Source organism: Haemorhous mexicanus, chromosome 1 (assembly GCF_027477595.1).
Source record: "Haemorhous mexicanus isolate bHaeMex1 chromosome 1, bHaeMex1.pri, whole genome shotgun sequence".
NCBI classification, from domain to species: domain Eukaryota; kingdom Metazoa; phylum Chordata; class Aves; order Passeriformes; family Fringillidae; genus Haemorhous; species Haemorhous mexicanus.
Window position 1 is genome coordinate 60919934 of NC_082341.1, and position 25924 is coordinate 60945857.

General features: G+C 42.1%; 3 protein-coding genes across 12 annotated transcripts; 1 reads left to right on the top strand and 2 right to left on the bottom strand.

Moving 5' to 3' along the window:
- Window positions 1-358: 358 nt before the first annotated feature.
- LOC132329729 (probable 2-ketogluconate reductase) lies at window positions 359-9598 on the bottom strand. 2 transcript variants are annotated; one of them, XM_059851095.1, is made up of 6 exons: window positions 9462-9598; window positions 6225-6609; window positions 4581-4752; window positions 1753-1931; window positions 1490-1586; window positions 359-651 (listed from the first exon to the last, which is right to left on the bottom strand). In XM_059851095.1, exons 2-6 carry the CDS (start codon window positions 6604-6606, stop codon window positions 495-497), a joined length of 987 nt encoding a protein of 328 aa, XP_059707078.1. In that variant the 5' UTR covers window positions 6607-6609; window positions 9462-9598; the 3' UTR covers window positions 359-494. The 2 variants fall into 2 exon arrangements, with proteins under 2 accessions (XP_059707078.1, XP_059707077.1); XM_059851094.1 differs by lacking the exon at window positions 9462-9598 and adding an exon at window positions 6824-8595.
- LOC132329692 (probable 2-ketogluconate reductase) lies at window positions 8735-17740 on the bottom strand. 8 transcript variants are annotated; one of them, XM_059851034.1, is made up of 7 exons: window positions 17618-17740; window positions 15730-15944; window positions 13234-13618; window positions 11850-12021; window positions 10860-11038; window positions 10030-10126; window positions 8735-9650 (listed from the first exon to the last, which is right to left on the bottom strand). In XM_059851034.1, the coding sequence occupies exons 2-7, from the start codon at window positions 15895-15897 to the stop codon at window positions 9494-9496; spliced, it is 1158 nt and encodes a 385-aa protein (XP_059707017.1). In that variant the 5' UTR covers window positions 15898-15944; window positions 17618-17740; the 3' UTR covers window positions 8735-9493. The 8 variants fall into 8 exon arrangements, with proteins under 8 accessions (XP_059707017.1, XP_059707033.1, XP_059707012.1 ...); XM_059851050.1 differs by lacking the exon at window positions 17618-17740 and adding an exon at window positions 16492-16648 and having other exon boundaries at window positions 10860-11035; XM_059851029.1 differs by lacking the exon at window positions 17618-17740 and adding an exon at window positions 16492-16648.
- TXNL4A (thioredoxin like 4A) lies at window positions 17738-25924 on the top strand. 2 transcript variants are annotated; one of them, XM_059851102.1, is made up of 4 exons: window positions 17738-17823; window positions 17962-18135; window positions 24862-24965; window positions 25648-25924. In XM_059851102.1, the coding sequence occupies exons 2-4, from the start codon at window positions 17983-17985 to the stop codon at window positions 25817-25819; spliced, it is 429 nt and encodes a 142-aa protein (XP_059707085.1). In that variant the 5' UTR covers window positions 17738-17823; window positions 17962-17982; the 3' UTR covers window positions 25820-25924. The 2 variants fall into 2 exon arrangements, with proteins under 2 accessions (XP_059707085.1, XP_059707095.1); XM_059851112.1 differs by lacking the exon at window positions 17738-17823 and adding an exon at window positions 19444-19521 and having other exon boundaries at window positions 17997-18135.

Consider the following 25924-nt stretch of genomic DNA (forward strand, 5'->3'; position numbering starts at 1 on the left):
GACTGAATTCAACTGGCTGTCAAGAATTTCAGTCTTGAAATTCTTGACAGCCAATTTGCTGTGCCTGAAAAGCTGCAATGTCTTGTTTCCTGGAGCTGCAGAAGTGATGGGACTAAGTGTATTTTGGCCAGCACATCTGCAAGACAAAGGTTCTGTAAAGATGCATAAGGCTCCAGGCAAAATCCTGGCTGCACTTAATGGTAACTTTGCTATAAATTTTATGGATAAATAATCATACTATTCATAAAGTCACGCTACATAACAAAAGGCATAGCACTGCCACTTTGGGTGTTGGTTGCCTTTTGGACTTGTATTAGACAACAGAAACTACATAAACACAACTGACACGGTGGCAAACTGTTTTCTTCCAAGCTTTAGTGAGGTGTATGGACATTCTTGTATTTAACAAGATCTTTAGAGCTGATGTGCAGGGGAAAGATAAGAACAAAAAGACAAAGAGAAGAATAAAAAGACATGCAATATCCTTTCACACATCAGCTGGGGAGCACTTCACTGGGTAGGGGGAGACCATTCAGGGCTGCTAGTATGTTTTCAACTGCTTCCTCTGTTATCATGTAGGTGGCCTTGTCTGTTTTAATGCCGAGGTGAGGTGTTATAATGACATTCTTTAATTTTAACAATGCATGATCTCTGGAAGAAAAGAAAAAAAGAGTTAACTATTGTTGTTCATCTAAATAAAGAGGAGTCTTACTTTAGCTTTTGCACAGTATTTAAAGTTAATTTGATCCAACTTTTCAAGTCCCACTTAACCCCAGAGAACCTGAGCACCTATATTGAAGTAATTTTGAACTGTAGTAGGACAAGCAAAGACTTCAGAAGTAGCTCTTCTCTTCAGAAACATTTCTGCCAAGAGGCAGCAATTTGAACTATGTCAGAAGAGAGGATTAACCCCTCCTGACACATTCACCTTACACAATAGTCTGAGCTGTAGTTATTTGCACACAGACACAAGAACACCAAACTCCCCACAACCCCAAATGCAGCCAGCACAATTAACTCCGAAAGGCACCATCCTGGTAGAGCAGTCTCTGTAGAGAAGCTAAGCAGTCTCTGGGCCCAAGAGGTCTGCAGTACTTCAGCCTTCTATGGTGGAAAGAATCCTGTGGAGAAGGACACCTCCTGCCTCTGCAGCAGGTCTTAGGCCTCAAGCAGCTACAACCCATCAAAACTGGCAAGCTGCACTTTCTAATAAAACAATTTGCAAGTGAAGCACTGCTGCAGCTTCAGAGGGTGACTCTAAGGAATGGGTTTAAATGCTTTCCCTGCCTCCTGCTGTTTCCTGGCTCCCAGGCTTCCCTTTGGTCTGTTATCAGCCCCTATGTCTGGGCTACATCCCCTTTCCATTCATGGCACTTTTATCCAAACTCATGCCAGGGGCAGAGGGGCCAGTATCCTGCCTGCTGCAGGGATGCCTCTGGCCTCAGGAGGACTCCCCCATCCTTCCCCAGAAACAAGCAGAGATGGCAACCTGGGCAGTGGCTCTGGGGAGGTGACATCCAAAGCCGCAGCCCTGATAACACCGGTCTGCAGAGCTGCCACCAGCGCCTCTTGGTCAACTACTGCACCTGGGGTGGAATGAGAGTGTCCCTGAGTGCACCTGGCAGGTAAAGAGCAGAGAGCAAAGAGACAAGGGAAGGGGAGAGGGAGGAATCTCCTGATCATCCTCGCCATGTGCCCCAGCTGTGGGACACAGCAGGACCAGCTGTGAGGCCAGCCAATGGATCTGAATACCTCGGCTGATGTTAACGAGGGTAGCTGTGGGTTTCATCAGCTCCAGCTCTCTTTTCCCGATCAGCTTGTGTGTCTGAGGTGTCAGGCTCACCACCAGCATCACAAAATCTGCCTGCTGGAGCAAGCTATCTATCTTTTTGCAGTAAGTGGCACCGACAGCTTGCTCCTCTTGCACTTTCCTAGTGGGGAAAAAAGCATTTCAGTCGTGGAAACATTTTTTTCAATGATACCACCAGAACACAAACAAATGAAAGGATCTGATTATCACATCCATATAAAAAACAGGTGGCAAACAGAGGTGAATTTACCCTCAGCTCAGTGTTTAGATCCTTCTGGAGAGTTTCAAGCCCCACAGCACAGGATAGATTGCATGCCTGCCTCTCAGCCACTCTAGTGCAGGAATCCAAGGGCTTCTTATGAAGTCTGCAAAGGAACTAAGGCTGAGCACTGAAGCAGATCGCAGCACACAGTCCATTTTCCTGGATTCCCTCTGCACCTCAAAGGATGCAATCACTGCTCAAACCAGAGGAGTGGTATTCACCAGAACTCACCCATGCATGCTCTGGGCATGGCATGGTCCTCATTCTGTTGTCACTCCCAGTAAGCCTGTCATTGTTTTATGAGTGAAATCAGCAAGGCAGCTCTTTGCCAGGTTCATGGCTGCCCCAGGACATTCATAGAGTAAAGTGTTCAGCAGAAAAAGTTACCAGATTAGAGAAATTTTTAGTTTTAACTTTTCACAGTGCAGAAGAATACTCGCCATTTCTCATGTTCTTTGTAAATATAGCTGTCTGAACTTTGGGAAATAAAGAAGCAATGATAGGAGATCATGTGTACAATCATCTGCTTCTGGTTGCAAGAGAAGGGCTTTAAATTATCTCCTCCCTAATCTAGAAATAAAGAGATCAGACTAACAACTTCAATTTAACTTTGACCCATCTAATTTGATCTCCTAACAAATGCACTTCACTGTTTTTTTTTCAGGCTAATGACCAGAGAGTAAGTGGGGAAAAGAACGTAACGGAACTGCAGCCAGTTTTGCAGCATGCAGCACACAAGCTGGAAGTGTAAATGTACTTTAAATATACTTTAGGCTTTTAATTTCTGTTGCACTGTGCATTGATAATTCATCACAGCACTCTTACATAAATAGTACTTTAAAAACTGAAAAATATTAAACACAGGGAGTTGAGGATGATACACATAAAAAAAAAGAATAAAGGGATTTGTGCCTTCTAAATATTTTTATTTTGTGGTTTGTGAAGAAATTCTGAAATATCTTAAGGAGTGCTTTCTTTTAAATGTAAGTTTGCTCAGCTGTTTTTCTGAAGAAACAGGAATGCCAAGCATGGCTAAAAATTCCTGGCCTCATTCACCCTTGGGATTTGCCTACAGGTAGCTAAAGCAGTGACCCTCCAGCAGTCTGCCTATGGAGAAAATCCCTGAAAGCCACATCCTAGCACTGCAGCTTCTGCCTCCAGTCACAGAGGAGTAAAGTTCTCTCAGTGTAGGTCATAGTTTATAGCAGTAAATATTTGTTCTGCTCATTGTCTGCACCTTGCCTGGTTGCAAAGGCCTCGAGTTGTTCATGGGGGTCTTGCTCACTTCAAATTGAAGAGCCCCTGTGCTGAATGTCTAACAAGGTTCAGACTCCCAGATACACAAGCTAGGAGGGACAAGAAATAAAGGGTGAAATCCAGTAAAATACTTGCTAAAATTCCTACTGGCTTGAGAAGAAACAAGGTTTTCTTAAGAACAGCTTTCAGTCATATTTTGCCAAGTATATGCTTCCTAGTTTCCAGCCACTGTTTCCAAATTATCCCTCTTGAACTTCAAAATATGGGGAAAAAATGAACAACAAATAGAGTTATGTTGTCACCACAGTACAATGTGATAAGAATAAAAAAGCATAAGCTTGATTTCCATTTTTCTGCAAAAAACCCTAAAATTTCTAATATAAAACCTAAATTTAGTTTCCAAGTGTTTAATCACTGAGTAACTCTTTACAGGACTGATTTCAGGCAACCATTATTTTTTTTCCCTTTTTTTTAAATCTTGGCCCTATTCCCTCATTTCTTGCTATATTTCAGACATAACTCATTGAAAAGAAAATACTGACTATCTGGAAGAGTTTCTGCTGCAATTAGGGTCAAGACATATGTCCTGGATTGCCAAGCAAATTGTATTCTATTTGCCATCTGTATGGCAGTTGTCTTCTGTTAAGTGGGCAGCTTTCCTTATCTTTTCCACAGCCACTCCGCCCTCAGGAGGGGACATCTGCTGATAACAGTCTATTGAACGTCACTGCATGCCTGATAAGAACTGCAGCATTGGGAAATGCTCTGCCCAGAGGGAAGAGCCAAACATTCCTACCCAGATATAATCTTGAGATTCTGGAACACCAGCACAGCTTCTCCACTGGATTTCTCAGAGGAACAGCTGCCTCTTCCACTGGATCTTCAGAGGAACACTACACACTGCTACAGGATCCCTGCTCCAACAGAACCACACCTGACACTCCCGGAGGACTGCAGCCACAATTCCAATTGGACTGCTACCAACACCCTGACCAACAGGGTGTCAGGTTGTGTTCTGACTTTGTCAGTGTTGTTTAAGTTTACTGCATTGTTTATTTTATCATTTTATTTTCTTCCCTAATAAAGAACTGTTATTCCCTGCTCCCATATTTTTTTCCTTGAGAGCCCCTTAATTTAAAATTTATAGCAATTTGGAGGTGGGGGGGGGGGTTTACATTTTCCATTTCAGGGGAGGCTCCTGCCTTCCTTAGCAGGCACCTGTCTTTCCAAACCAAGACAGCATACCTTTACCTTCGTGTCCTGTTGTGGTACAAAATGTTCATTTCAAATGCTTTGGCTCTCACAGCAATCTTATAGCCAATGCGGCCCATGCCAATGATCCCCAGAGTAGCTCCAGCAACTTTAACTCCCAGAATATCAGCTTCACAGTAGTCCATACTTGGAGAAATTGAAATGTTATGGACTGCAAGAAAAACACATAAATATGAGAAATGAATGGGAAATGAGAAATGAATAATTATTAACACAGAGGAATAAGGCAAAAGAGTCTGGACTTGTTTTGCTACTATAGCATACCTCTAATGGTTACAAACACATGATTTTTAATGTAACATCCTAGGTAATGTCCTAATGTATCATCATTCCCTGCTACACATATACATATGATATTCCAATTTATACTCACCATACTACAAAAAGCCTTTTGATATAATCCTTCCAAAAATTTCATTACTGCTTTAGACTCATGAAAATATTGCCCTGTTCCTCATCAACAATCAAAATAATTATTGCCAATAACAGTGCAGAGTTTGAAGATGTCACGTGGAGAACACCACCAGGTATTGGGTTTCCTCTTCACATCTGCCACTCTCCTTGGAAAGAAAAGTGTGACTTCTTTAAAAATCACAGCTTGGTAATTTCTGTCATTACCTGTTAAACCTGCACAATTCTGGATAGTTCTACAACACATAAAATACAGTTATGTACACTGTGTCAGCACTTCTTGCAAGGTGACAGCCTTTTGATATTTCAGTCTTCTGATATTGCCAGCTTTTCTAAAACACAAGCAGAATATAGTGAAAGGATACAAAAAATTACTCAGGAAAAAACTCAGTCTATCAGAAAACTCAGAACTATCAGAAATGCCACCAGGAATAGTTTAAGTAGATGGGAACAAGAAATTAATCTTCCTTTTAAACTGTCTCCCTTTGGTGAGGTAGAAACCAACTTAGAGGGACACAAATCCCCTTTGAGTTTCTATGAATCCTGTAGTACAGATGGCAAGTCAAAGTCAGGTAAATTTAAAAAGGATAAATCTGAAGGATTTTTTCCTAAAGAAAGAGGCTTTCTAACCAAGCCAAGGGTAGGTCTATTTGACAAAAGAGCAAGAAAAAATTGTTGATGAAACTAGAAAGGATGCTATTAACAAAAACTGGAGCAGGCTGCCTCTATTATTACTCCCTAATGCCCCTTAAATGCCCCAATTCTGCACCAATACATTTCAGTCTCCAAGAATTTGCCCATGCCTCTATCAGCTTTGTGGGTTCCTTCCAACTCAGGATCTCCCACGATTCTATATAACCCTGTTATACCCCATTGCTGCCTCCCACAATAAGTTCTTCTGCCAGCCTGTGACTTCAGTGATATCTGATCTTTGGCATCCCCCACTTTTGGTCATAGCACTGTAATGCCATCATGTTTTATTTTTACCTGCTTGAAATAAATGCCATGTATGCCTAATGTGATAATTTAAGTATACCTATTATACATAAAATATATTAAAATACCTATTATTCTGTTTGCCAAGCCAACATACTTACATTTTCACATTTTATGTAAAACTGTGTGCACTACAGATAACCCTAAGAAAAATCAAATTGATGGCAGGCAAATCTTGTATTAATTTTAGAAGCCATAAAAGAATTGAGATGTTACCTTCCACGAGTCTTCTCGCAGATGCTAGCAGCAAAGCCATCCCAGTATCTGCTGTGGTGCTGGAAACAGCACGTGGAGCATTAGCCATCTTCACACCAAAGCTAGCTATAAGCTTCAGATCCAAGTGATCCATCCCCACCCCTGAATTTGCAATCACTTTTAAGTTTGGCAGGCTCTGGAGGAGCTCTTTGTCGATGACTGGTTTGTGCCACCACAAATAGATTGCTTGGACCTTTTTGCCTACATCCTTTCTGTTTTCAAGAAATTCCTTCATGGTGATGAGGTGGAAATGTTTCTTCAGGAATGGCACATGGCTATGTAATATCCCACGAGTGCCACCAATTTCATTTACCAAAAGCCAAGGTAGTTCTCCTCCTTCCATGATCTGCACAAAGAAGAAAGACACAAAGTGTCAGAAGAAACACGCATTATTATTTCCAGACATTTTAAAGAATAATCACTGCCAAGTCCTGTTTCGTGACATTTATGTCAAGAGATCCTGTAAACCACAAAGGAAGATAAGAAAACCAAGACAAGCAAGCAGGTCTTTTAAATATGCTACCAATTATACTCATACACACAGGTGCCCACATACATACACAGAGGTATTCACATAATCAGTCTGAACAAGTTCTGGCCTCGTGATCTAAGGTTTCATATTCTGCTGCTGTGCTGGATTTCTTCTGCCTGAGTAGCTCCCGAGACTGTCAGCAAGAGTGAGCGACCCCTAGGCAGCTGCCAGGGACAGAAAGACACTAAATCAAACCCACACACCAACTTATAAAGGAGGGAGGTCCCACGGGAGGGTACAATCTTTAGCCAATTGGGAGAAACTGAGGGTGGAACATAAGGCGGGGAATACAATATTTAAACCGATAGGGGATTACAGGGGAGGAGAATAACTTGAACAAACCCATGAGGTTTTGAAGGGTACAAAATTGATAGGGAAGTTTGTACAGAAAGGGGCAGGCTTGGGGAAGGACTGACATTCAGTGGGAGGAGGAACAGGGAACAAAAGGGCAAGTCTTTGGGGAGATGGACAACTAGAGCAAAACAACAAAAAAACAACACAGGCCAAAACAAACAACACAGGGGAGAAAGGAACAATCCATTGGTAATAAAATATGCTATACCAATACAAAATGGGGGGGGGGAGGTTTATAAAACTACTAGGACTGAATTACAATCAAAAACAGGCACCACAACATTACTGCTACATTGCTCAAAACACAACACTTGTCATTAATTACTTAGTTTCAGATCATCAGTAGTCTGCAGTAAATAGTGCAATAAATCTCCTTTGCTACCCTGAAATCACAAAGTGCCCCAAGTAGTTTAGAAAAATGTTGTACCCAATTTATGTCATGAAAATAACTTGCACAGCTTCATCGTGAACTTTGAGTTATCAGGTTAATTTTTAAATGCTTTGTTGCAGAGATTTTTGCAGCCACCTGTCCCTTGGAAGAGACTCCAGTGACTGCAGAGCCCTTTCCTGAGCCTACTGTAAATTACCAAAATAGCAAAATAATATCTGCTTAGGCAAGTGTTTTCCAAGGACATACACACTCTAAATTATTTTGTTTGTTTTTTTTTTTTTCCCCAAAATCCCCGACCATCTGGTTTTGGTCCCAAGAGGGTCTGTGAATTGAGTTACTTCGGGTTTTTTGACAGACTATTTATAGCTACCTTTGATTTTCTACAGCAATATTGGGAAGAACTGTGGGGAGTGTTCAAGAGCTGATGATCTTGGAATAGCAATCCTCTAGCAATTCTGTTGCCTTGCTAGTATTATTTCACTATTTCCAATGGAATGTCTAACTCCTGGCCTGTCTACACTTCCTGTGCTAGAACTTCATTCTACCATCCCTTCAGGGAGCCTGACCATGTTGCAAAATAAAGGAAAGTCTTCCTGACTTTATGAAGGTGACAACCATTTTACTGAATTTTCTGCATTTGTTGATTGCTAATAGGAAAGGGAATGTAAGAAGAAGCTTGGCCCTGGGCTGCAATCAGGACTGGTCACTAATTTTGCTTTAGGTTATACCCTCACCCATGTGATTTTGATGGTAATTCTACCTTTCTTTCATGGCCAGTCAAGATAAAAGCATCGTTTTTGTCTGCATGGAGGAAATAAATCTTTTGGAATTTACTTTGGTTTTCAAAGGATACCCTCATGAAAAATAAAGACACTTTTTCAACAATTGGTTTTAACATGTAGATTAAGCAGGGCTCTTCTTAAATTAGAAAACCGTAGGCCTATGATCACTTTAAAGAACATTTTTTCAGTGTTTTCATATAAAAATAGAATATTGGAATATTGGTTGAAAAGTGTTTCAGGATACAGTCAAATTTCTGCAGGGAATCAATGCTCATTCATCTTCAACAGATTGGAGAGTGTTACACAAATTGCCAGGTGCACTTGCTTATCATTATGTAGCAGCAAGAACTGGGAACAGAACATTGCTATTCACTGAAATAGACTGAAGATACCAAAATGCTCAACTGCTCAGTTAAAATCTTCAAACAAATCTCTTTTATTAGTTTCACTTTATTTTTTAATTGTGTGAAAAATGCATATTTTATGATTGGCTTTTCACAAATATTAAAATGAATATTATATGTGTTATGTGAGAAAGTTATACTGTATTAATTCTTTTCAGTAGTGTGTTAAACACAGTTTTAGGCTATAACATAGTATTAAAATAAAAACTATGCGATGAAAGATACTTTTTCTAACCAGCTCAAGAAATTCTTTGCACAGAGATAACAACAACCTAAATCTCCAAGAGGTCTCCTTATTGGAAAAGACAAAATTTTTTCCACCTCCTTCTTGTCTTTGAGGCACCAACAGGATTAAAGTTGCCAGTGACCAGAGAAATCCCTAGTTTGAAAGGAATGTATGCATTGTTTATGAGATATATGAATATGTAACAGGCTGTTGCTTTTAAGAGTTAATCCTTTGTTAGTGAGCCATGCTTTCAAGAGGAAAGCATCCGAACGTTTGTAATTCTTTGCTTTTATTGTCCTTTATTGTCCCAACTCTGTTTGTCCAAATTCTTATTGCTCTAATTTGTATTACTATTTTTATAACTGTTTTATTACTATTAAACTTTTAAAATTTTAAAACAAGTGATTGGTATTTTTCACAAATTGTAAGTAACAGATCAAGTCTGACAGTTCTGCAGCATCATGATGAGCAGTGCAGGAACAGTGGTAAGAAATAGTGCCTTCCCGTACACAGGAGATTTAGTGGCATCAGCTGGCACTCATCATTTGGGAAACACTTCACTTGGAATGGGTTGGTCATTGAGAACAGCCAGCATGTTTGCAATTGCTTCTTCTGCCATCATACGGATGGCCTGGACTGTTGCGGTTCCAATGTGCGGGGTTATGATGACGTTATTCAGGTTTAATAAAGGATGATCTCTGGAAGAAACAGAAAGAACAGAATGTATTACACAAGGAACTTTGCTGCTATTCCATGCTAGTTGTGAAGAACTGAACCTCAGCAACAGCACGTTCAGACCAAAGCACAGAAGGAGCACGAAGCTGTGGGATGCTTGCTTACGCATTTCTTCTTCTTCTCCATCCATCTTGCTCATTGCCTGGCCCATGAGGCAGGCTGGCAAAGACCCAGCAGAGGTGGGAAAGGGGAATAACTTGTTGTTTACTTAGGATTGTGCAAGACAGTCTGAGGTTTTGCCCTTACACAATGAGTCTCCCCATGGAGAGCAAAACTAGGAGCACACTTTGAACACAGTTTAAAACATTTCAGATTAACAGACTGGGAAAGAAGTTTCTTTACCTTGGCAGAGGCTCAGGGTATGTCACATCCAGAGCTGCAGCCCTAATAACCTTATTCTGGAGAGCTTCTACCAATGCATCTTGATCAATAACTGCACCTGCATTGAAATTAAATCTTGATATCCTGATGACTTAATGAACACATTTTACCTATAAGGGGGGGGAAGGTCTTCAGGGTCAAGTGAGAAAAACTAGAGGATCTTTATCTTGTTAGAAAATATAATGCCTTTTTAATAACTATTAGCCAAACAAACCACAGATTTTATTTATTAACCTTTAACTATAGGATTAATATGGTCCACTGCATAAGGTTTTTTCTGAAATGAGACCAGTTTCAGTCTTTTCCTCATTTTGACACCTCCTGTATTATTACAGACAAATAATTTAATCTCTGCAGACTTTCCAGTCTTTTATCTCTGCTTTGTTTACTGATAATCTCTCTCATATGCTCGTTCAGTGCCAACAGATCTGTCATCCCATGTGAGGCTTCCTTTCTACACTGCTGTTCCAAATGTTACTTAATGTTTTCCCTTGTACCCCGTTCTCCCTCGCTGATGATAAACCTTTCAGTTATTTCCACTAAAACCCACTGTCTCTAGAATAAGGCTAAAGAGAACCAACCATCTGCCGAGCATCCCTAATTTCCATAGGACCTTTGAAGACATAGCATATGATCCATGTTAGTCACACATGTGTAGACTGCCAGCTACTTCATGACTCAAACAACAGAGGGATATCACAGACTGAAGTTGGAGAGGGGAATATCAACACAATCAGACAAAACATGACCTTAAGTGTGGAGCCACAAACAGTGATTTCAGATCCTCCTACCTCGGCTGATGTTTATAAGAGTAGCTGTGGGTTTCATCAGCCCCAACTCCTTTTTCCCAATCAGTTTGTGAGTCTCAGGAGTCAGGTTCACAACCAACATAACAAAGTCAGATTGCTGCAGCAAGTCTTCTATCTTTGCACAGTAGCGGGCACCAACAGCCTCTTCCTCCTCCTTTCTTCTGAAGGAAAAATGCACAAATCCCCAAACTGACACAACTATTTCTAACTGAGTTTAACAATCAATCAGCCCTAGGAGAGTTCCAGAAAGCACAGAAACGGAGAGGTTTGAGGCCAGTGTAAAGGATAAGCCATTGATAGGCACAGTTGGTAGAATGGATGCAGAAAGGATGTGGGCTAGAGGGAGCAAGAGGCTCCAGGAGTGGTGGGACACTGGAGGAGTGATGTATGTGTGAAAGCACAGCACACAGGCAAGGAGGTTAGGAGGCTGGGATGCAGTCAGACCCTACTCTTCTCTCCTGTGTCTATGCCAAATCCTGTGGAGCCTTTCCTTGTCTGACATGCCAGTTAGGATGTGTGATTGAAAAGAAGTGTGAAAGAAAGGGAACTACAGATCCATGAGAAATTAAGGCCTTTGTCATTGGTGCCAGTGTGATGAGAGATCTGGCTAGGGTGAGGAGACTGGCTGGGAGGAACAGGGATGCTGCCAGAAGCCTGAAGAAGAGTCTGACAGGACAGGGAACACCATGAGGGCACAAGACCTGGTTTGCTTGGACAACATCTCCCAAATGTGTACCAGTCCTTGTTTCAGACTGGTAGTGGCTAACCAGGACAGGGCAAGTGCAGGGGGAACTGCTTCCTGAAGGGAGCAGGAGGGAGCCAAAGTGAGGAAGTGGTGGCACAATGGTGCTTGTCACACTGCTTACAACTGCCACAAGTGCACAGGAAGGCTGGGGACAGAGCAGAGCTGTGCCTTCCTTCACTGCCCCCTGGACAATTAAGTGCAGAAACCAGAAATGCAGAAACCTTTACCTGCGGTTTCTGTTATGGTACAGGATCCTCATGTTGAAGGCTCTGGCTCTCTGAGCCACTTTGTATCCAATGCTGCCCATCCCAATGATCCCAAGTGTTGCTCTGGTTACTTCCACTCCCAGCCAGTCAACAGCGAAATACTTTGTGTCTGGAGACACAGCAATGTGGCAGCCTGCGTGGGAATACATGTGGAATGGGTACAAATCAGCCAGGAATGGAGGCCTGGGGGAAAGAAAAGGTTTATCACCATCATAGCAGCGGGGCTCTGGAGCTCCCCTTACAAAACACCTCCGTTGATTTTGACCAGTTTATATAAGGGCTTGGCTGGTGCCAATTCCTGCACCCAGTAACACAGTGGGATCCTGGCTGGGTGCTGTGCTGGAAGGAGTAACTCCTTGGGGAATTACTTTTCCACAGCTGGTGTGTTTTCTTGGAAGTTCAAAAACAGCTTTTTTGAAACCACCCTGCAAGCATTGACTTCACTTCTTTTTTCTGCTGGGGTAAATCTCACCATTTCTCTCCTGGATCACAACCCAAACCAGTCTCACTGCTTGAGTAGGGGTGAAAGTTTCAAATTCCAGCTCAGCCAGAGATCTCTGAGAGCTTTTACACAAAGAACTTGAGGTTCAAAAAGATACAATAGTGAGAAAACATCACTGGGAAAGAGATGTTATTTCATGCTCAGGGGTGGAACAGCAGCAACAAAGAAGACCACGAGCCCCTGAAGACAGAGGCAGCTTCTTGTAAAAGTCTCTACTGACACCTTCCTTCCCCAGAAAGGCATTGCATAGCAAGGGAGCAGGGAAAGAGCCTGCTTTTAGGGACACAAACTAATGCTGCTGGTACAACTTATAACAGCTTTGTCAAAAGGATTATCATCTATTTCAAAAATAATGCTGACACTCTTCAGGAAATACAACCCACTGGTTTAGACAAACTGATCACAGAGGTAGGAAAAAGAAGAATTTATATTAATTACTGCTCTGGAGTTGGAGATGTGGCCACTAACACTTTGTATGTTCCTGTAGCTCCTAATGCTTCTTTCGAGGTGAAATGGAAAGTGGTGATATTCAGTTTGGATGCACTCTGTATTCAGTTTTCACACCTATAAACCACCCACCCAGTGAACAGCCAGAGAAGAATTAAGCCCCAGACATTATTCCAAACAGGGTATCATAAAAGTTTCAAGCACAAAATTTAGACAAAAGCCTTACTCTTGTCACTGTTGCCCTAAAAAGAAGCGAGACATAGGAGAAGTAGATCCCTCTGAAAGTTAAGGCCTCTGAAATTTTTTCCCTGTAAAAGCATCCCAAATATTGATTCAGAAAGATCATCTCTATCACAGCAAAGAAGTAGCTAGGACCAAGAAAATTTGAAACACTACCTTCCACTAGTCTTCTGGCAGAGGCCAGCATCAAGGCCATTCCTATGTCTGCTGTTGGGTCCGCCACGGCGTGCGGGGTGTTGGTCACTTTTACACCAAAGCTCGAGATCATTTTCAAGTCTAAGTGATCCACTCCAACCCCAGAGTTTGCAATCACCTTTAAATTAGGCAGGCTTTCTAGAAGCTCACGGTCAATAGTTGGCCTGCACTCAAACACAAAAACAGATTGGATTTTTTTTCTCATTTCTTCTTTGTTTCCAAGAAATTCCTTCATGGTGATAAGGTGAAAGTGTTTCTTCAAAATTGCTGCAAGGTCTTCTAGCACGCCATGAGTTCCTCCTATATCCAGGATCAAAACAGCTGGCAACTCTCCTTCTGCCATGACCTGCAACAGAGGAATAGAAGAAATACTTTTTTGTTTAGGAGAACACCCTGAAACGAGCAATGATGTTCCTTTAAAACATATAATTTAAATTCACACGTGTAGATCAGGAGACTGATGGAACTCAGTAGTGCTTTTAATCCACAGTCACTTGGTACAAGTGTGGTACATCAGACAACTTCCAAGTACTTTTACCAAGTGCTGATTTAGAATATAACACCAAGGAATATCCACACTCTTACATCCAAATCCAGTCCTACAAGCTGTTCTTCTCAAAGAGTTTCATTTTGCTCCTGAATCAATATTGATTTCATACAAAATCTGGCAGCTTTTCTGGTAGCTTACTCACCAATGCCTTTCTATAAGCAGTGCTATGAAAGAGAGGCTGCTAGGAATTTACTCAAAGTTTCTTGCCTGATCGTTACGGTTGGTGAAGCTACAGGCAATGTAGGGCGGCACTGAGGCCCAGACGGTTCTGACAAACAACTGTCAAGGATGGTTTACGTCTAACAAACTTGCACGATGAAGGGCCACCCTTGGATAGCTGTTAGACTGCTTGCCTTCAGTGTTTTAAACATTCAGATCTGCACCTGAACTTACCTCATGCAAAATTTAGCACACCTATGTGCTGAACCAGTGAGGAAGAGCACTAGAGGAGATACCACTGATAACACAGTCCTTCATGCTAGAACTTTCCTCTGCCCTGAGAGTTTTGAGCCCAGTCCTCTCTACAGCACTCGGGCAAATGCACTCTGCAATAAGACAGGGGCTCCACACATCTAATTAGAGTTCCTATTGGCAAAAGTGATAGTTGAAGATTTCCTGCATATCTTAACAATAGCTGTGCCTATCTTCCTACAATTATTTTTACTGTGCTCTACTGACTTTTGATCTCCATCCCATTCTATCTCCTAGACTTGTGTCCAGGAAACCTGATGGTTTGCTACCTGAATCAGAACCATTTTCCACAGCAGTATGATGATTTATTCAGGGCACACAGTGTTGGCCAGCTGTGTCCTGCTGCTTCACTCCTCTCACAAAAGCCTTCTGTGAGTAATCAGAACTCAAACCTGTGGCAAAAAGGTGGCAATGTCGGTTGGAAGTTTTGGTCAACCATATTTACCCTTGTCCTGAGCAAACTCAGATTTATCCCAACCACATCTATTAAATGGTTACAATCTCAGCACCAGCTTACTGCTGTTTTGTCCTGGCCTTGATGTGCATTTCTGCTGCAGTTTCAGTCTGTACATGGGCTTGAAGGGGCCTCCATGCTAGGACACGTCTGCAGTTCACCACAATGTCTCTGATAATACTATCTGGTTCTCAGCTGCAGCAAACAAAGCAATGAGGTGAACAGTGCAACCAAATTGCAAAGGAAGACCATGTTTTTATATACATCTTTTTCTTTTTCCAAGCTGAAGTTGGCAGCCACATGTAGTTGTCAAAACTGTGCAAATTTCCCCAGGTGTAGTCTGCATTTCCTAAGAGTATCACACAACATTACTAGGATAAACTTGATGTGTGTTGCAGAATGAATGATGCATAGAATAAAAGACGAGTTGATATCATATTGTGATGGCATTGTCTAGCCTCATAAATGATCAGAATCTGGTAATCCTGGAGGGCAGCTAAACCTTTTGCTGTTAAGCAGGGAAAAATGGGCACCAGACATGACCAAGTGACTGGCAAATGCCAGTGAGGCAGCACTGTAATACTCCATTTGCTTTCATCACCACCTCCTACCCTATTACAATACATCACACATGATGGGCAGAGCCAGACTTGCTTTCACTTTGGAAGCACTTCCTACAGTTGAGAAGCAGAAAGGTGACCCACGAGGAAGCCTCTAGCTATGAACAAACCAGCTGGTGCACTAGAAGCAGGCGAGTGGCATGTTGATGGATCTCTCAATGAGTGTGGGCACACTGAGCCTGCCACCATTCCATTCCAGCTGTGTCTGATGCACACGTGACCCATTCACTGCCCACAGCACTGGTCCAACAATTGGTGTTCTGCTCGCCCCAGGTACAATCCTAAAAAATCACACTGAGAGCAGGAAGCTAAAAACACTGAAAGGAAGCTCACAGAAGGAAGGAGGCTCTCCAGATACCAACCTTGGTCCCAGTGCTTATTGTTTGTCTTCCAGCACTAAGTCGGCGCATCCTATTCCTCTGTTTGTAAATCACACTTCTGTGATAGCAATGTCCACGAGAACCAATAAATGGATGAATAAATTTGGACTGGCCAAACATCAACAGTCGCAATGTTCTGCTCCTGAACATAATTATTCAGTTATCAGATGTCTTGTCCAGTGTGCTGAATGTAACACCTGTCAAGGATATGACAACTTTGGTTTTGGACTAGTTCCATCTGCAATATCGCTACCATCACCAAGTTGCTTCTTTTCTTTTTCTTTTTTTTTTTTTAAGTTGTCTCTTCTCCTTTTGTATTTACCTAAGACTATATGCTTCCATGTAGGTAAACAGTCATAGTAAATCATTGATGTAAGGTAAGTTTACTAAGTTCTGGTCCTGGCATTGCAGAGAAAGAAAACTTTGAAAATATTACTTAGACTGTGACAACGGGGCAAATACGTGTAAGTATTAACTTCAGTGCTAACTGAAGTTGAACTTATTTCATCTGTGGAGCTTGACTCACTCCTGCGGAGCTTCACTCACTCGCAGATTTGTTGGCCGGCATTGCTGTATCACCTTGGATTTAAACAAATCACAGCAAAATAAACGACGTAATTTTTCCTAGCCCAGTTTTCAATTAAAGTTAACAGCCTGCGTTATCCAGGATCAATTCCTCCCACTAACTGCTCTGAAGAAGACGACTAATTATACCTGAGCGACAACCACAAAGCACTCACTAACCAGGGCTGGTTTCTTTCCGACGACGCGCCTTCCACAGCTCGATCCCGCGGCAGCTGGAAGAGCCGGGAGCTCACGGCTCCTGCTCGGGACTGGGCACATCCGCTCCTGCCCAGCCCCGCTCACTTAACCCTGCCCTGCCCGGGCACCGCCGGCTCCGGGGCTGGCGATTTCCAGGGAAGCTCCGGCACAGGGATCACCGCCCCCGCTGACTCTGCCCTTGTCCGCAGCCAGACCGGGCTGCCTCTCCTTTCCCCCGCCCTCTCCCTCTCCTTCTCCCCTCCCCGGACGTCCTAAAAAGGCGATAAAGCAAGACGAGGACTATGGATAGTTTTTGGAGAGCTCAGCAATTGTGGGGCAAAGTTATTTGCCACCAATTGACATTGTTCCCCACAGCCCTGGCTGCAGCTGGTGGGGAATTTTTATAGTGGAAACTATGCTTTTGTCTCTGCCTGCTGCAAGCTAACCTTTCAAATGAGTGTCTGCTGTGGAATTAAGGAAAGAGATTGGTATGGGATGGCTAATGCCAACGGCCAGCTCGATTCTGGAAGCCAGTGCTGGAATGTGCTGGGTTTGCTGCCGACCACTTCCACTGGAACGCTTGCCCAGAATGCTCCAAGCGGCACTTGGATCATTGGAGCGATGGGAGAGCCCATGGAACCCCAGCGCGGGTCTGGAGTGCCTGGGCAGGGCACCTGCCATGGCAGGCCGGGGCTGGGGGCATGGAAATGTATTTTTCAGTGTATTCATCCGGATGAATACACTGAGAAAACCTCCCACAGCCAGGAGATGCCATAGCACAGAATTGTTGGGCTGGAAGGGACCTCAAAGAGCATCTGGACCCAGCCCTCTGCCATGGGCACGGACACCTTTCACTACACCAGGGGGCCCAGAGCCCGGTCCAACCTGGCCTTGAACTCTTCCAGGAATGGGGCATCCACAGCTTCTCTGAGCATATCTCCTTGATCAAATCCCATGGAGGCTACAGGGAATGTACAACATCAGAGCGGTCAGCAGCAGAGAGACAACATCAGAGTGGTCAGCAGCATCTGGGCTCTGACCACCTCCGTTTCACCCTCCCCGTGCTAGCCGGCACCACCGAGCCCCGCGGCACGGCTCCACGTCCCACCTGCGAGGGGGGACGCGGGTGTCCCTGGCCAGCCCGTGTCCGCGCGTTCAGCGGCGGGATCTCCTCCCGTCGGGAACGCGCCTGTCCCGGCCCGTCCCGCCCCGCGCCCTGCCGGAAGCGCGCGCCTTCCCGTGCCCGCCCTTCCGCTTCCCGCCCGTCCCGGCGCTGCCGCCGCCCCGAGTCTCTGAGGGAAGGACGCCCGCGGGGTGCGCTGGGGACGGGCCGCGCCGGGATGGGCGGGCCGGGGGGGGCTCGGTGCCGGCGCTCGGTGCCCGCCGGTGCCCCGGGAGGGCCCGGGGAGGGATGGGGCTGACAGCTACATGGGCATCCCTGTCGTCCCGCAGGCTCCCCAGCCGGCCGCCAGGATGTCGTACATGCTGCCGCACTTGCACAATGGGTGGCAGGTGGACCAGGCCATCCTGTCGGAGGAGGACCGGGTCGTGGTCATCCGCTTCGGGCACGACTGGGACCCCACGTGCATGAAGATGGATGAGGTCCTGTACAGCATCGCCGAGAAGGTAAACGGGAGCTTTCTGCTCCTTCTGAGCTCAGTGTTCCCCATGGCTTGCTTGGAGCCTGGGGCAGCTTGTAACTGGGGTTCTGCACAGGTATCCCAGCTTTAGGAGGCAGCGGGAAAGCTGCGTGGTTTCACTCTCACGAGTGGCTCCTAAAGACTGCTCTGATGTTTGCGGTGTTCTGGGGGGGTGAAAAGAGTGTCGCAGATGTTCGGAAATCGAGGGTGCTGCCTGTTAATAGCCCATCACTGAGTGAGCATCGGCACTCAGGCAGAAACAGTGCTCGGTGGCAGGGCTGCTGCGGCTCCAGGTAACGCAGCACGCTCACTTTACAGTGGAAATGTGTGGTACTTTCAGGTTTCCATCTGAATAACTTGAAAAGTTACTTTCATTTTGGCTCTTAAAAATGGTGAGATGCTAAAATATGCGGGATTGCGTTGATGAATCTGTCACTCATATAATTCTGATTATTTGTCGGCGATATTAATCTGTCAGTGATGTTATCCATGGACACCAGTAGCATTCCGCTGAGTTGCATGCACTGAATTAAATTTTAAGAACTAAACTCCACAGCTGTTTTCAGATGGAAGCTGAATGATAATAAACAGCTTGTCATTTACTTAAGAAAGATACATAGATAGGAAAAATTAGAGGGTTAGAATACACAGTCAGCTACAATTTACCTTTTCATATATTTGCTAAAGTTTTTGTGACACAGTAGGTGTAGAATATTGACAGCTCTTTAAATGAACCATATGAAGAAAGAAGCAAAAATATCTGAATCAGAAATGGTAACTTGGGTAGGAAAAGGTGCCAGCTATCATAGAAATCATAGAATGGTTTGGGTTGGAAGGGACCTTAAAGATCATCTCATTCCACCTCTCCTGCTCTCCTGACCAGGTTGCTCAGGGCCTCATCCAACCTGGCCTTGAACGCTGCCAGGAATGGGGCATCCAGAACTTCGCTGCCTTCATAGAAAGTTCTGTGCATGCTGCATAGATTGACACGGAGTTGTTTTTGTGGTTTATTTTGCCTTCTGAAGTTTTTTAAAATAACTCATGTCTTGAAAATCCCCACAATTAAAGATCTATACCCACAGCCAGGGGTTAGATGAATTAGAATGCAGTAAAGAGTTGTGACATGTTTCAATACCGTTGTTTTGTATTCAGCCTGGTGGGAGTGTTATGCTCAGAAACTGTTAGCATGGACTTGTGGCAGGATGCTTGGCAATTTGACAGACCTGCTGGCAGCTAGGGGTGACTGGGGGAAGAAAGAACCAAGTAACTTCTTATTTAAAATCTCCCTCTGCAGAAATGGCAAATTAAAGGGGGAGATCCTACCTCATCCTCTTGCTTACAAGCCATGTTTGGATCTCTGCTGTTTTAAAGAGTGAGTAAAAGTTCCAATTGTACAGGTGTTTATTCTAGAGAATAATACAGAATGTTAACGTGCTATAATTGCAGGCTACGTCTGAAGGCAATGTGGCCGTATTTTACATTTGTTACCCTGGTGCAATATTCTCTTAAACTGCAGCATGCTTTTGGGTAGCAGTAATACTTATCTGTATTTTATGATAGGAGAATAGGGTTTTCTTTTCAGTTTTTGTGGAAAAAGAAACTAGAATGCTATATGAAAGTACAAAGTAGATTATTGTCACTGAAATGTACTCCACTTGCAGTTGACTGGGTTTTTTCCCCTAGTGTTATGTGAAAAAGAAGCAAGGCTTCACTGAATGTCAAAACAAATCACAACTGTGAGATGTTAGATTTTTTGGTTTTTTGCTTTGTCAGGGTTTCAATCAAACATTGTTTGAAGCAAGAATTGAGTTTCATAAATTTTGTCTTAAAGATCTTTTCTAAAAATACACTTTTTTCTTTTCTTTAAAGGGAACTCATAATTATAAAAACCTATTCCCTAAAATAAAGGGATTGGTTTGCTAAATCAATACACCTTGTTTAAGAAATTATTTATTATTGACTGAATAGTGTAAATCAGGTTACTGTTGTATTGGATCAGTTTGGGTTTAGGGAGGATTTTTCAAATGTTGTACATTTATTTAACCATAATCAGAAGTGTGAATAGCTGTGGCTTTTCCTCCAACATTAGTTCTGCATCTGCATTTCTGCTAAGGTTACATGAAAAGTGGGAGAGGAAAAGAAGGTGGGGTGGGGAAAGAGGTAGCTATGAAAAAAGCATACAGGTATTTTAGCTACTGGTGTTTGTAATTAAAAGCTGAGCAAAGTTAATCCATTTACTGATGTCTGTAGTTTTCAAAATTATTAGCTATAAGCACTGCTCTTGGCAGTACAATGTCTTTCTCTTTTCCCCTAGAAATTTATCACCTAAACTTACAGCATAATTAGCAAGAAAAAAGTTCAAATAGATATCACCAGTACAGACTTTCAAGTTGGTACTTGCTCTGTTCAGTTTAGTAATGCAAGTCTGCCAGCCACCTTCAATTCAAGTCATTTATTGAAAATGGTAGTCCCAGTTCCTGTGTATTTTTTCCTGCAAGTTTCTTGACCATAAAGTAGTGTTCTGTTCTTCTAAACAGAAAAACCCACTGTCTAGAAACTGGTTAGAAAGATGAGAAGGTGGAATCTTGGATCTTGTTTCAGATTTACTTAGATATTTGGGCTGTAAGGTTTGCTTTTCAAAGGCAGCTGAAATCTTAACAACTAAAAAACAGGAACATTACTTACCTCTGACAGAAATTTCAAGAAACTTCATGATTTTTGTCAGTCATCCCAGGCATTAATCATAGTGTCAATTTCATGTTGTAGGAATGAATTTATTTATTTCTTAGAAGGATGTTGTTAATGAAGGAAGTCAGGGAGGAGAACTTCAGAGGACAAATGAGTCCCATGGCATATGATTTTTCCTACGTTTACTAGAAGTGTGATCTTCATGAAGACAGGATACAGAATCTTTATCAGATGTTACAAGTCCTATAGATTCCTCTGCTTTATAGTCTTGAACCATTCAGTGTAAAGATTTCATAGCAGTCCTCAGGCAGAGACAGTTCTGTGAAGTATTCAAACAGCCTGGAGCAGTGGCCAGGCAGTAATGTACTTCTGGGTTTTCTACATGCATCTTCAGCCATGTGGATTGATTCGACTGATCTATGAAACTACCATCACTGGGGAGAAGGGGCAAAACTGAAGCCCAACCTGTGAAAACAGGTCACACAATTTTGAATCCATGCTGCTGCTTGACTTAGGTTTACTGCTCCACCCTGTCCCCATGGAACAGCAGCTCCAACAGCCTGGTAAGGCAGAGAAAGTTTTGAATTGAAAGATAAGGGAAGTCAGGAGTGTCAGAAATAGTTAATGTCTGTCTGTGAAAATGCTTTTATTTTCAGTTGTTGCACAAGTGAGCTGCTGCCCAGAAGGAGGTGTCTCACTAGAGTTTTTATTTTGTTTTTCTTCAGAAAGCAGTTGACTTACTGCAACATTTACTGTATTTAGTGTATGTTATGAGGTTAAGCACTTTCAGAGTAAACTTGTGTTATTATGTGTTCAACTTCTAAAATAATACAAGGTTTTTTCATACTGTCTCTACAGTAAAATTTTGGTTTATATAAACAAATTCAGTGTAGTCTCCCTTGTAACTACTGCAACTCCTTGTATTTAGTTGGATTTGCATGTTTAGAGTTGTATGTTATTCTTGCTCTGAGGTGTCCATACTGTATCCTCAGTTACAACTCACAAATCAGATAGAAAACTTGTTGGCAACCACTGCCTTGACAGGGTAGCAAAGCTGGTTTTGTACAGGAATGTAGGTTTTCAACTGACAGCTCTGTCTGAGCAATGGATTCACATCCCAAAACGGAGAGGTCAGCCTTTGGCTTGTCTCCACAAACTGCACATCCACAGCAGTCTGAATCCATAAATACTTCCCCTGCTTTTGCTTAAATCAAAGCTTTTTGTGAATTAGAGCTGGCTGTGTGTGAGGCTGGCTCAGATGCTGCTCTGTACTGCTGCTGTCTTGGTTTCAATATCGTGTCTGAGACAGGAACTGCTTCTTCAGGCTCTAGAACTGGTCAATGTTGTGCAAAAAGAGACATCTGAGTCTCTTGCAGTCTTGTCTCGTGTTGAAATGAAATGCCTCTTGGTGACAAGCTTGCCCAGCCTGGCACATTAAATTTTTCAGCCCCTAAACATTAAGTAGGCCGCTGCAGTTCTTGTGCATCACCCTCTCCATGTGTTTATCTAGTCCCTCCTTAGGCCTGAATTTCTACTTACCGCTGCTAGGTGCCCAAACTTAATGGAGCACGCCCTCATCCATGTGCTTGTAAGCTAGCTTGTTTTGGAGTGGTGATCTTGCCTAATTTGAAATTAGGAAAGCAAGGGGTAAAGAATAGAGCAGCTTTTAAAGTTGTGAATTAAAATTTGAGTCCAGCTTTAAGGTCTGCTTCAGACTTAATATGAGCTTTTCAGCAGGTGACTGTCATCAGTTTCACTTCTATGAAAGTAGGTCAGAGAGAAGGAAGATTTAATTAATGTCTTGGATGCTTGGATCCTGGTGATGACTTGCACATGTGCTCTGCAAAGGTGATTTCAGTGATCCAGTCCTTTTTAGTAAGATTTATATAACAAATTAAGATTTTTATAGTCTGTTTCTCTTGTATGAAATCCTAGGCTGTTGATGATCACTGCTAGTGATAAGCATTTCTGGTTCTGCAACAACTCAACTAAATTAAATGCATTTAACGTCAAACTAACTTTAAAAGGGTTTTTTGTTTAGTATTATCTGGAGTACAGAGTTCTTGGAATTAAAATTTTGGTTTAGGAGTGCTTATGGAGTGGTATTCTGGTGCAACATGTAAATCTCCTTGGACTAATCTTTCACCAAATAAAACAGGTCCTGAGAATGTTTTATTAAAATAATTTTGCAAGCTCCAAATTAAGTAATTGTTCAGAGATGGCGTGCTCTGTCAAAATTGCTGAGTGTGTTGAAGAAATTTCCCCACATGGTGAAGGTGTGCTGCTGATGCTAAAATGCCAGCAGGGTGGAAGAAGTAATGATAGGATAAAATGAAAATGGCTCCTCAGGTGTTTTGTTTTCTAAAAAAGCACCAAAACCCCCACAACAGTCTTTTGCCTGCCAGGGCTCACCAGGGAGTAGCTTCAGTCACTTCTCAGCTAAATTGTGCTGCCTCTGAACATCCCATTAAGGTTCTTAGAAGTCTTTAATGTAAAATTGAAATGGGTGTGAAGGATCCCTTCAGAGGGTTTGATATTATGACTGTTTCAGTTTACAAGGCTTTACCTCCTGCCTGATTTAGAACATGGCTTAAATGGGATGTTTTTATTGGAATGTTGACTGAACCTAGGACTATAACTGCCACCGTAAAAGCACAGTAAAAACTTTAGGTGCTGCTTCGCTCTAGAAGAGATTTTACTTTCTTTGCTAGTAATACTTACTTACATTCTTGAAGTGTGATTATTTTTTATAATTTTGAAACTGTCTTGAAGCAGAAGTCCATAAAAATTTATTTACTCTGTGCTTCTGAGGTTTTTTTTGTAAATAAACATTTCCATACTTTCTCAGTAAAGTGCCTGCTAGGTTGTCTGTGTACAAGCTACACAATATGTCATATTTTTCTCATACAAACTAATCCTGCTCTGTGAACTAAAGTAAAATATTGTTTCATCAGGCAGATATTATACTCATCATAGCATTTCCAGACTTTTGATAGCAAAGTTAACAAGTGGGAAGTACTGTCACAAACACTGTGTTTGTCATAGATTTTAGACCATGTGTGTCAACCTCAGGCTGGTAATTCTGGGCAGTCAAATGGGAGGGACCAAAATTGTGTTAGCAGGTAACTGAGGATGGGGAGGCACAATTCTGCACTCCTGGTGTAGTGCAAAAGCATTTGATAATACACTGTAAAGTTAAATGTTTGTGCAATTTGGATGACTTCTGACTTAGAAGGTAATGTGTGTGAGTGTGTTAATTTCTACTGTGCACTTACGAGCTAAGTTTAGAAACCAAAATTTCCCCTAATTCCACTTTATAACAAGTATGCTACATCTAGGAAACAAAAATGTGACATAGTTTTCTAGCAGGAATGAAGGCATTGACTGTGACAATAGAGGGGAGGGATTCTTTTGCATCTGAGTAACTCTGCAAAATGAAAACCAATTTTACCAGAATTGTCCAGACATTAGCTTCTCATCAAGGTCTTATTTCTTTAGCACTTGCACTTTTAAGTTTTATCTTTGCATGTCTCAATAAAAGCTACTAGTTTTTAAATTAAATTACAAGTTTACAATTTTAGACAAATCGGATGTTTTAGACGGGGAGAAATGCTTGGAGGCAGGCACCAGGGCATTGTAGATCATTAATTTTCTGAAGTCTATAAGCAGCTGATGACAGAGGCAAAATGTGTCAGCTTGGCTTGCACAAAGCAACTATTCTCCTTGTTCAGATCTGTGCATGTCACTGTGAGTTCTCAGTTCTATATAAAGGGCATTTGTTTCTCTGGATGTTGATTTAGCGTAGTATCTCTACAGTTGATACTGGATGTGAAATGAGCTTCTTAGCTATACTGAAAAATATTTTCCATGTTAATTGGTTGTTGAGATTAACAATAAAAGCAAGGCTGTTTATTCTGATTTTATGACTTAATAATTTGGAAAATAGATGTTACAAAAATGAAAGCTTATGTCTTTTAATTGGTAATATATATTGCTTTTGTATTTCCTGTTTTCTTCTGTTTAGGTGAAAAACTTTGCTGTTATTTATCTTGTGGACATCACTGAAGTACCAGACTTCAACAAGATGTACGAGTTGTACGATCCCTGTACCGTCATGTTTTTCTTCAGGTATGTGATGGTTCTGGAATGTAAGTCATTTAAACTTCCTGTTTGTCAAAAACAGTGTCTCAGCACATCATTTCCAAATGCATAATAGCACCCTTATGCCTATATTTACATTGCTCTACAGAAGAGTAAACTGATTTTATAGGAAAATGGCTTGTTTTCCAATTAGCCTGGTAACGGTGTTAGATAATAGAGTGCAAATTAATGATAGTGAAAACTGGGTTGATTATCCATTTTTCTTATTTTTAAATCTCAAACTTCCTGTAGAGAATACTGTAGTAACACAGCAGTCAAGCTTGCCAGACTTGCTTTCAAGATAAATCAAAAGTAATAAGGTTTTTTTGGAGTTAAGGTTTCTACACTGATGAGATAAAATGTTCTACTGACAAGCATGGAAGTCTCTCTGGAGATGGACAGTAGTGGGAAAGAAATACAAACAATAAGGAATATGGAAGGATAATTGCACTGAGTAACCATTTTGGGGGCATGTTAGGAGTCCTTATTCTTGCTTTAAAAATTGTCAGTAAAATGTCAGTTTAAGTGAGAGGAGTAATGCTTGTTTTGCAAGCCTGTTCATGTTATAAGGGCTTCCTTTGATCCCACAAAGCATTTGGGGTGGGGTATAAGAGTTCTTTCTGAATTATAATATCATATTAACCTGTTTTTTTGTTCTTTCTCTTTAAAGGAACAAACACATCATGATTGATTTAGGTACAGGTAATAACAACAAGATCAACTGGGCAATGGAGGATAAGCAGGAGATGATTGACATTATAGAAACTGTTTATAGAGGAGCCCGCAAAGGTCGAGGTTTGGTGGTATCACCGAAAGATTATTCCACTAAATACAGATATTGATGTTTCTTTGGGCTGCCTTTTTTCATAATCCTACGTCCAGTTAAATTTATTCCTGTGTATGTGTGTACATAAATGTATATTAAAAGGAAAAAAAAAAACCTACAA

Coding starts and splice junctions, on each gene's coding strand:
- LOC132329729 (XM_059851095.1), bottom strand. CDS start 6,606: ATGGAAGGAGGAGAACTACCTTGGCTTTTGGTAAATGAAATTGGTGGC. Junction 1,587..1,752: donor CCTCGTTAACATCAGCCGAG/GTATTCAGATCC, acceptor ATTCCACCCCAG/GTGCAGTAGTTGACCAAGAG. Junction 652..1,489: donor TCCCCAGAGCCACTGCCCAG/GTTGCCATCTCT, acceptor CTTTTCTTCCAG/AGATCATGCATTGTTAAAAT.
- LOC132329692 (XM_059851034.1), bottom strand. CDS start 15,897: ATGTTCAGGAGCAGAACATTGCGACTGTTGATGTTTGGCCAGTCCAAA. Junction 13,619..15,729: donor CAATAAGCACTGGGACCAAG/GTTGGTATCTGG, acceptor CCTCTGTTGCAG/GTCATGGCAGAAGGAGAGTT. Junction 9,651..10,029: donor TACCCTGAGCCTCTGCCAAG/GTAAAGAAACTT, acceptor TGTTTCTTCCAG/AGATCATCCTTTATTAAACC.
- TXNL4A (XM_059851102.1), top strand. CDS start 17,983: ATGTCGTACATGCTGCCGCACTTGCACAATGGGTGGCAGGTGGACCAG. Junction 18,136..24,861: donor TGTACAGCATCGCCGAGAAG/GTAAACGGGAGC, acceptor TCTTCTGTTTAG/GTGAAAAACTTTGCTGTTAT. Junction 24,966..25,647: donor ACCGTCATGTTTTTCTTCAG/GTATGTGATGGT, acceptor TTCTCTTTAAAG/GAACAAACACATCATGATTG.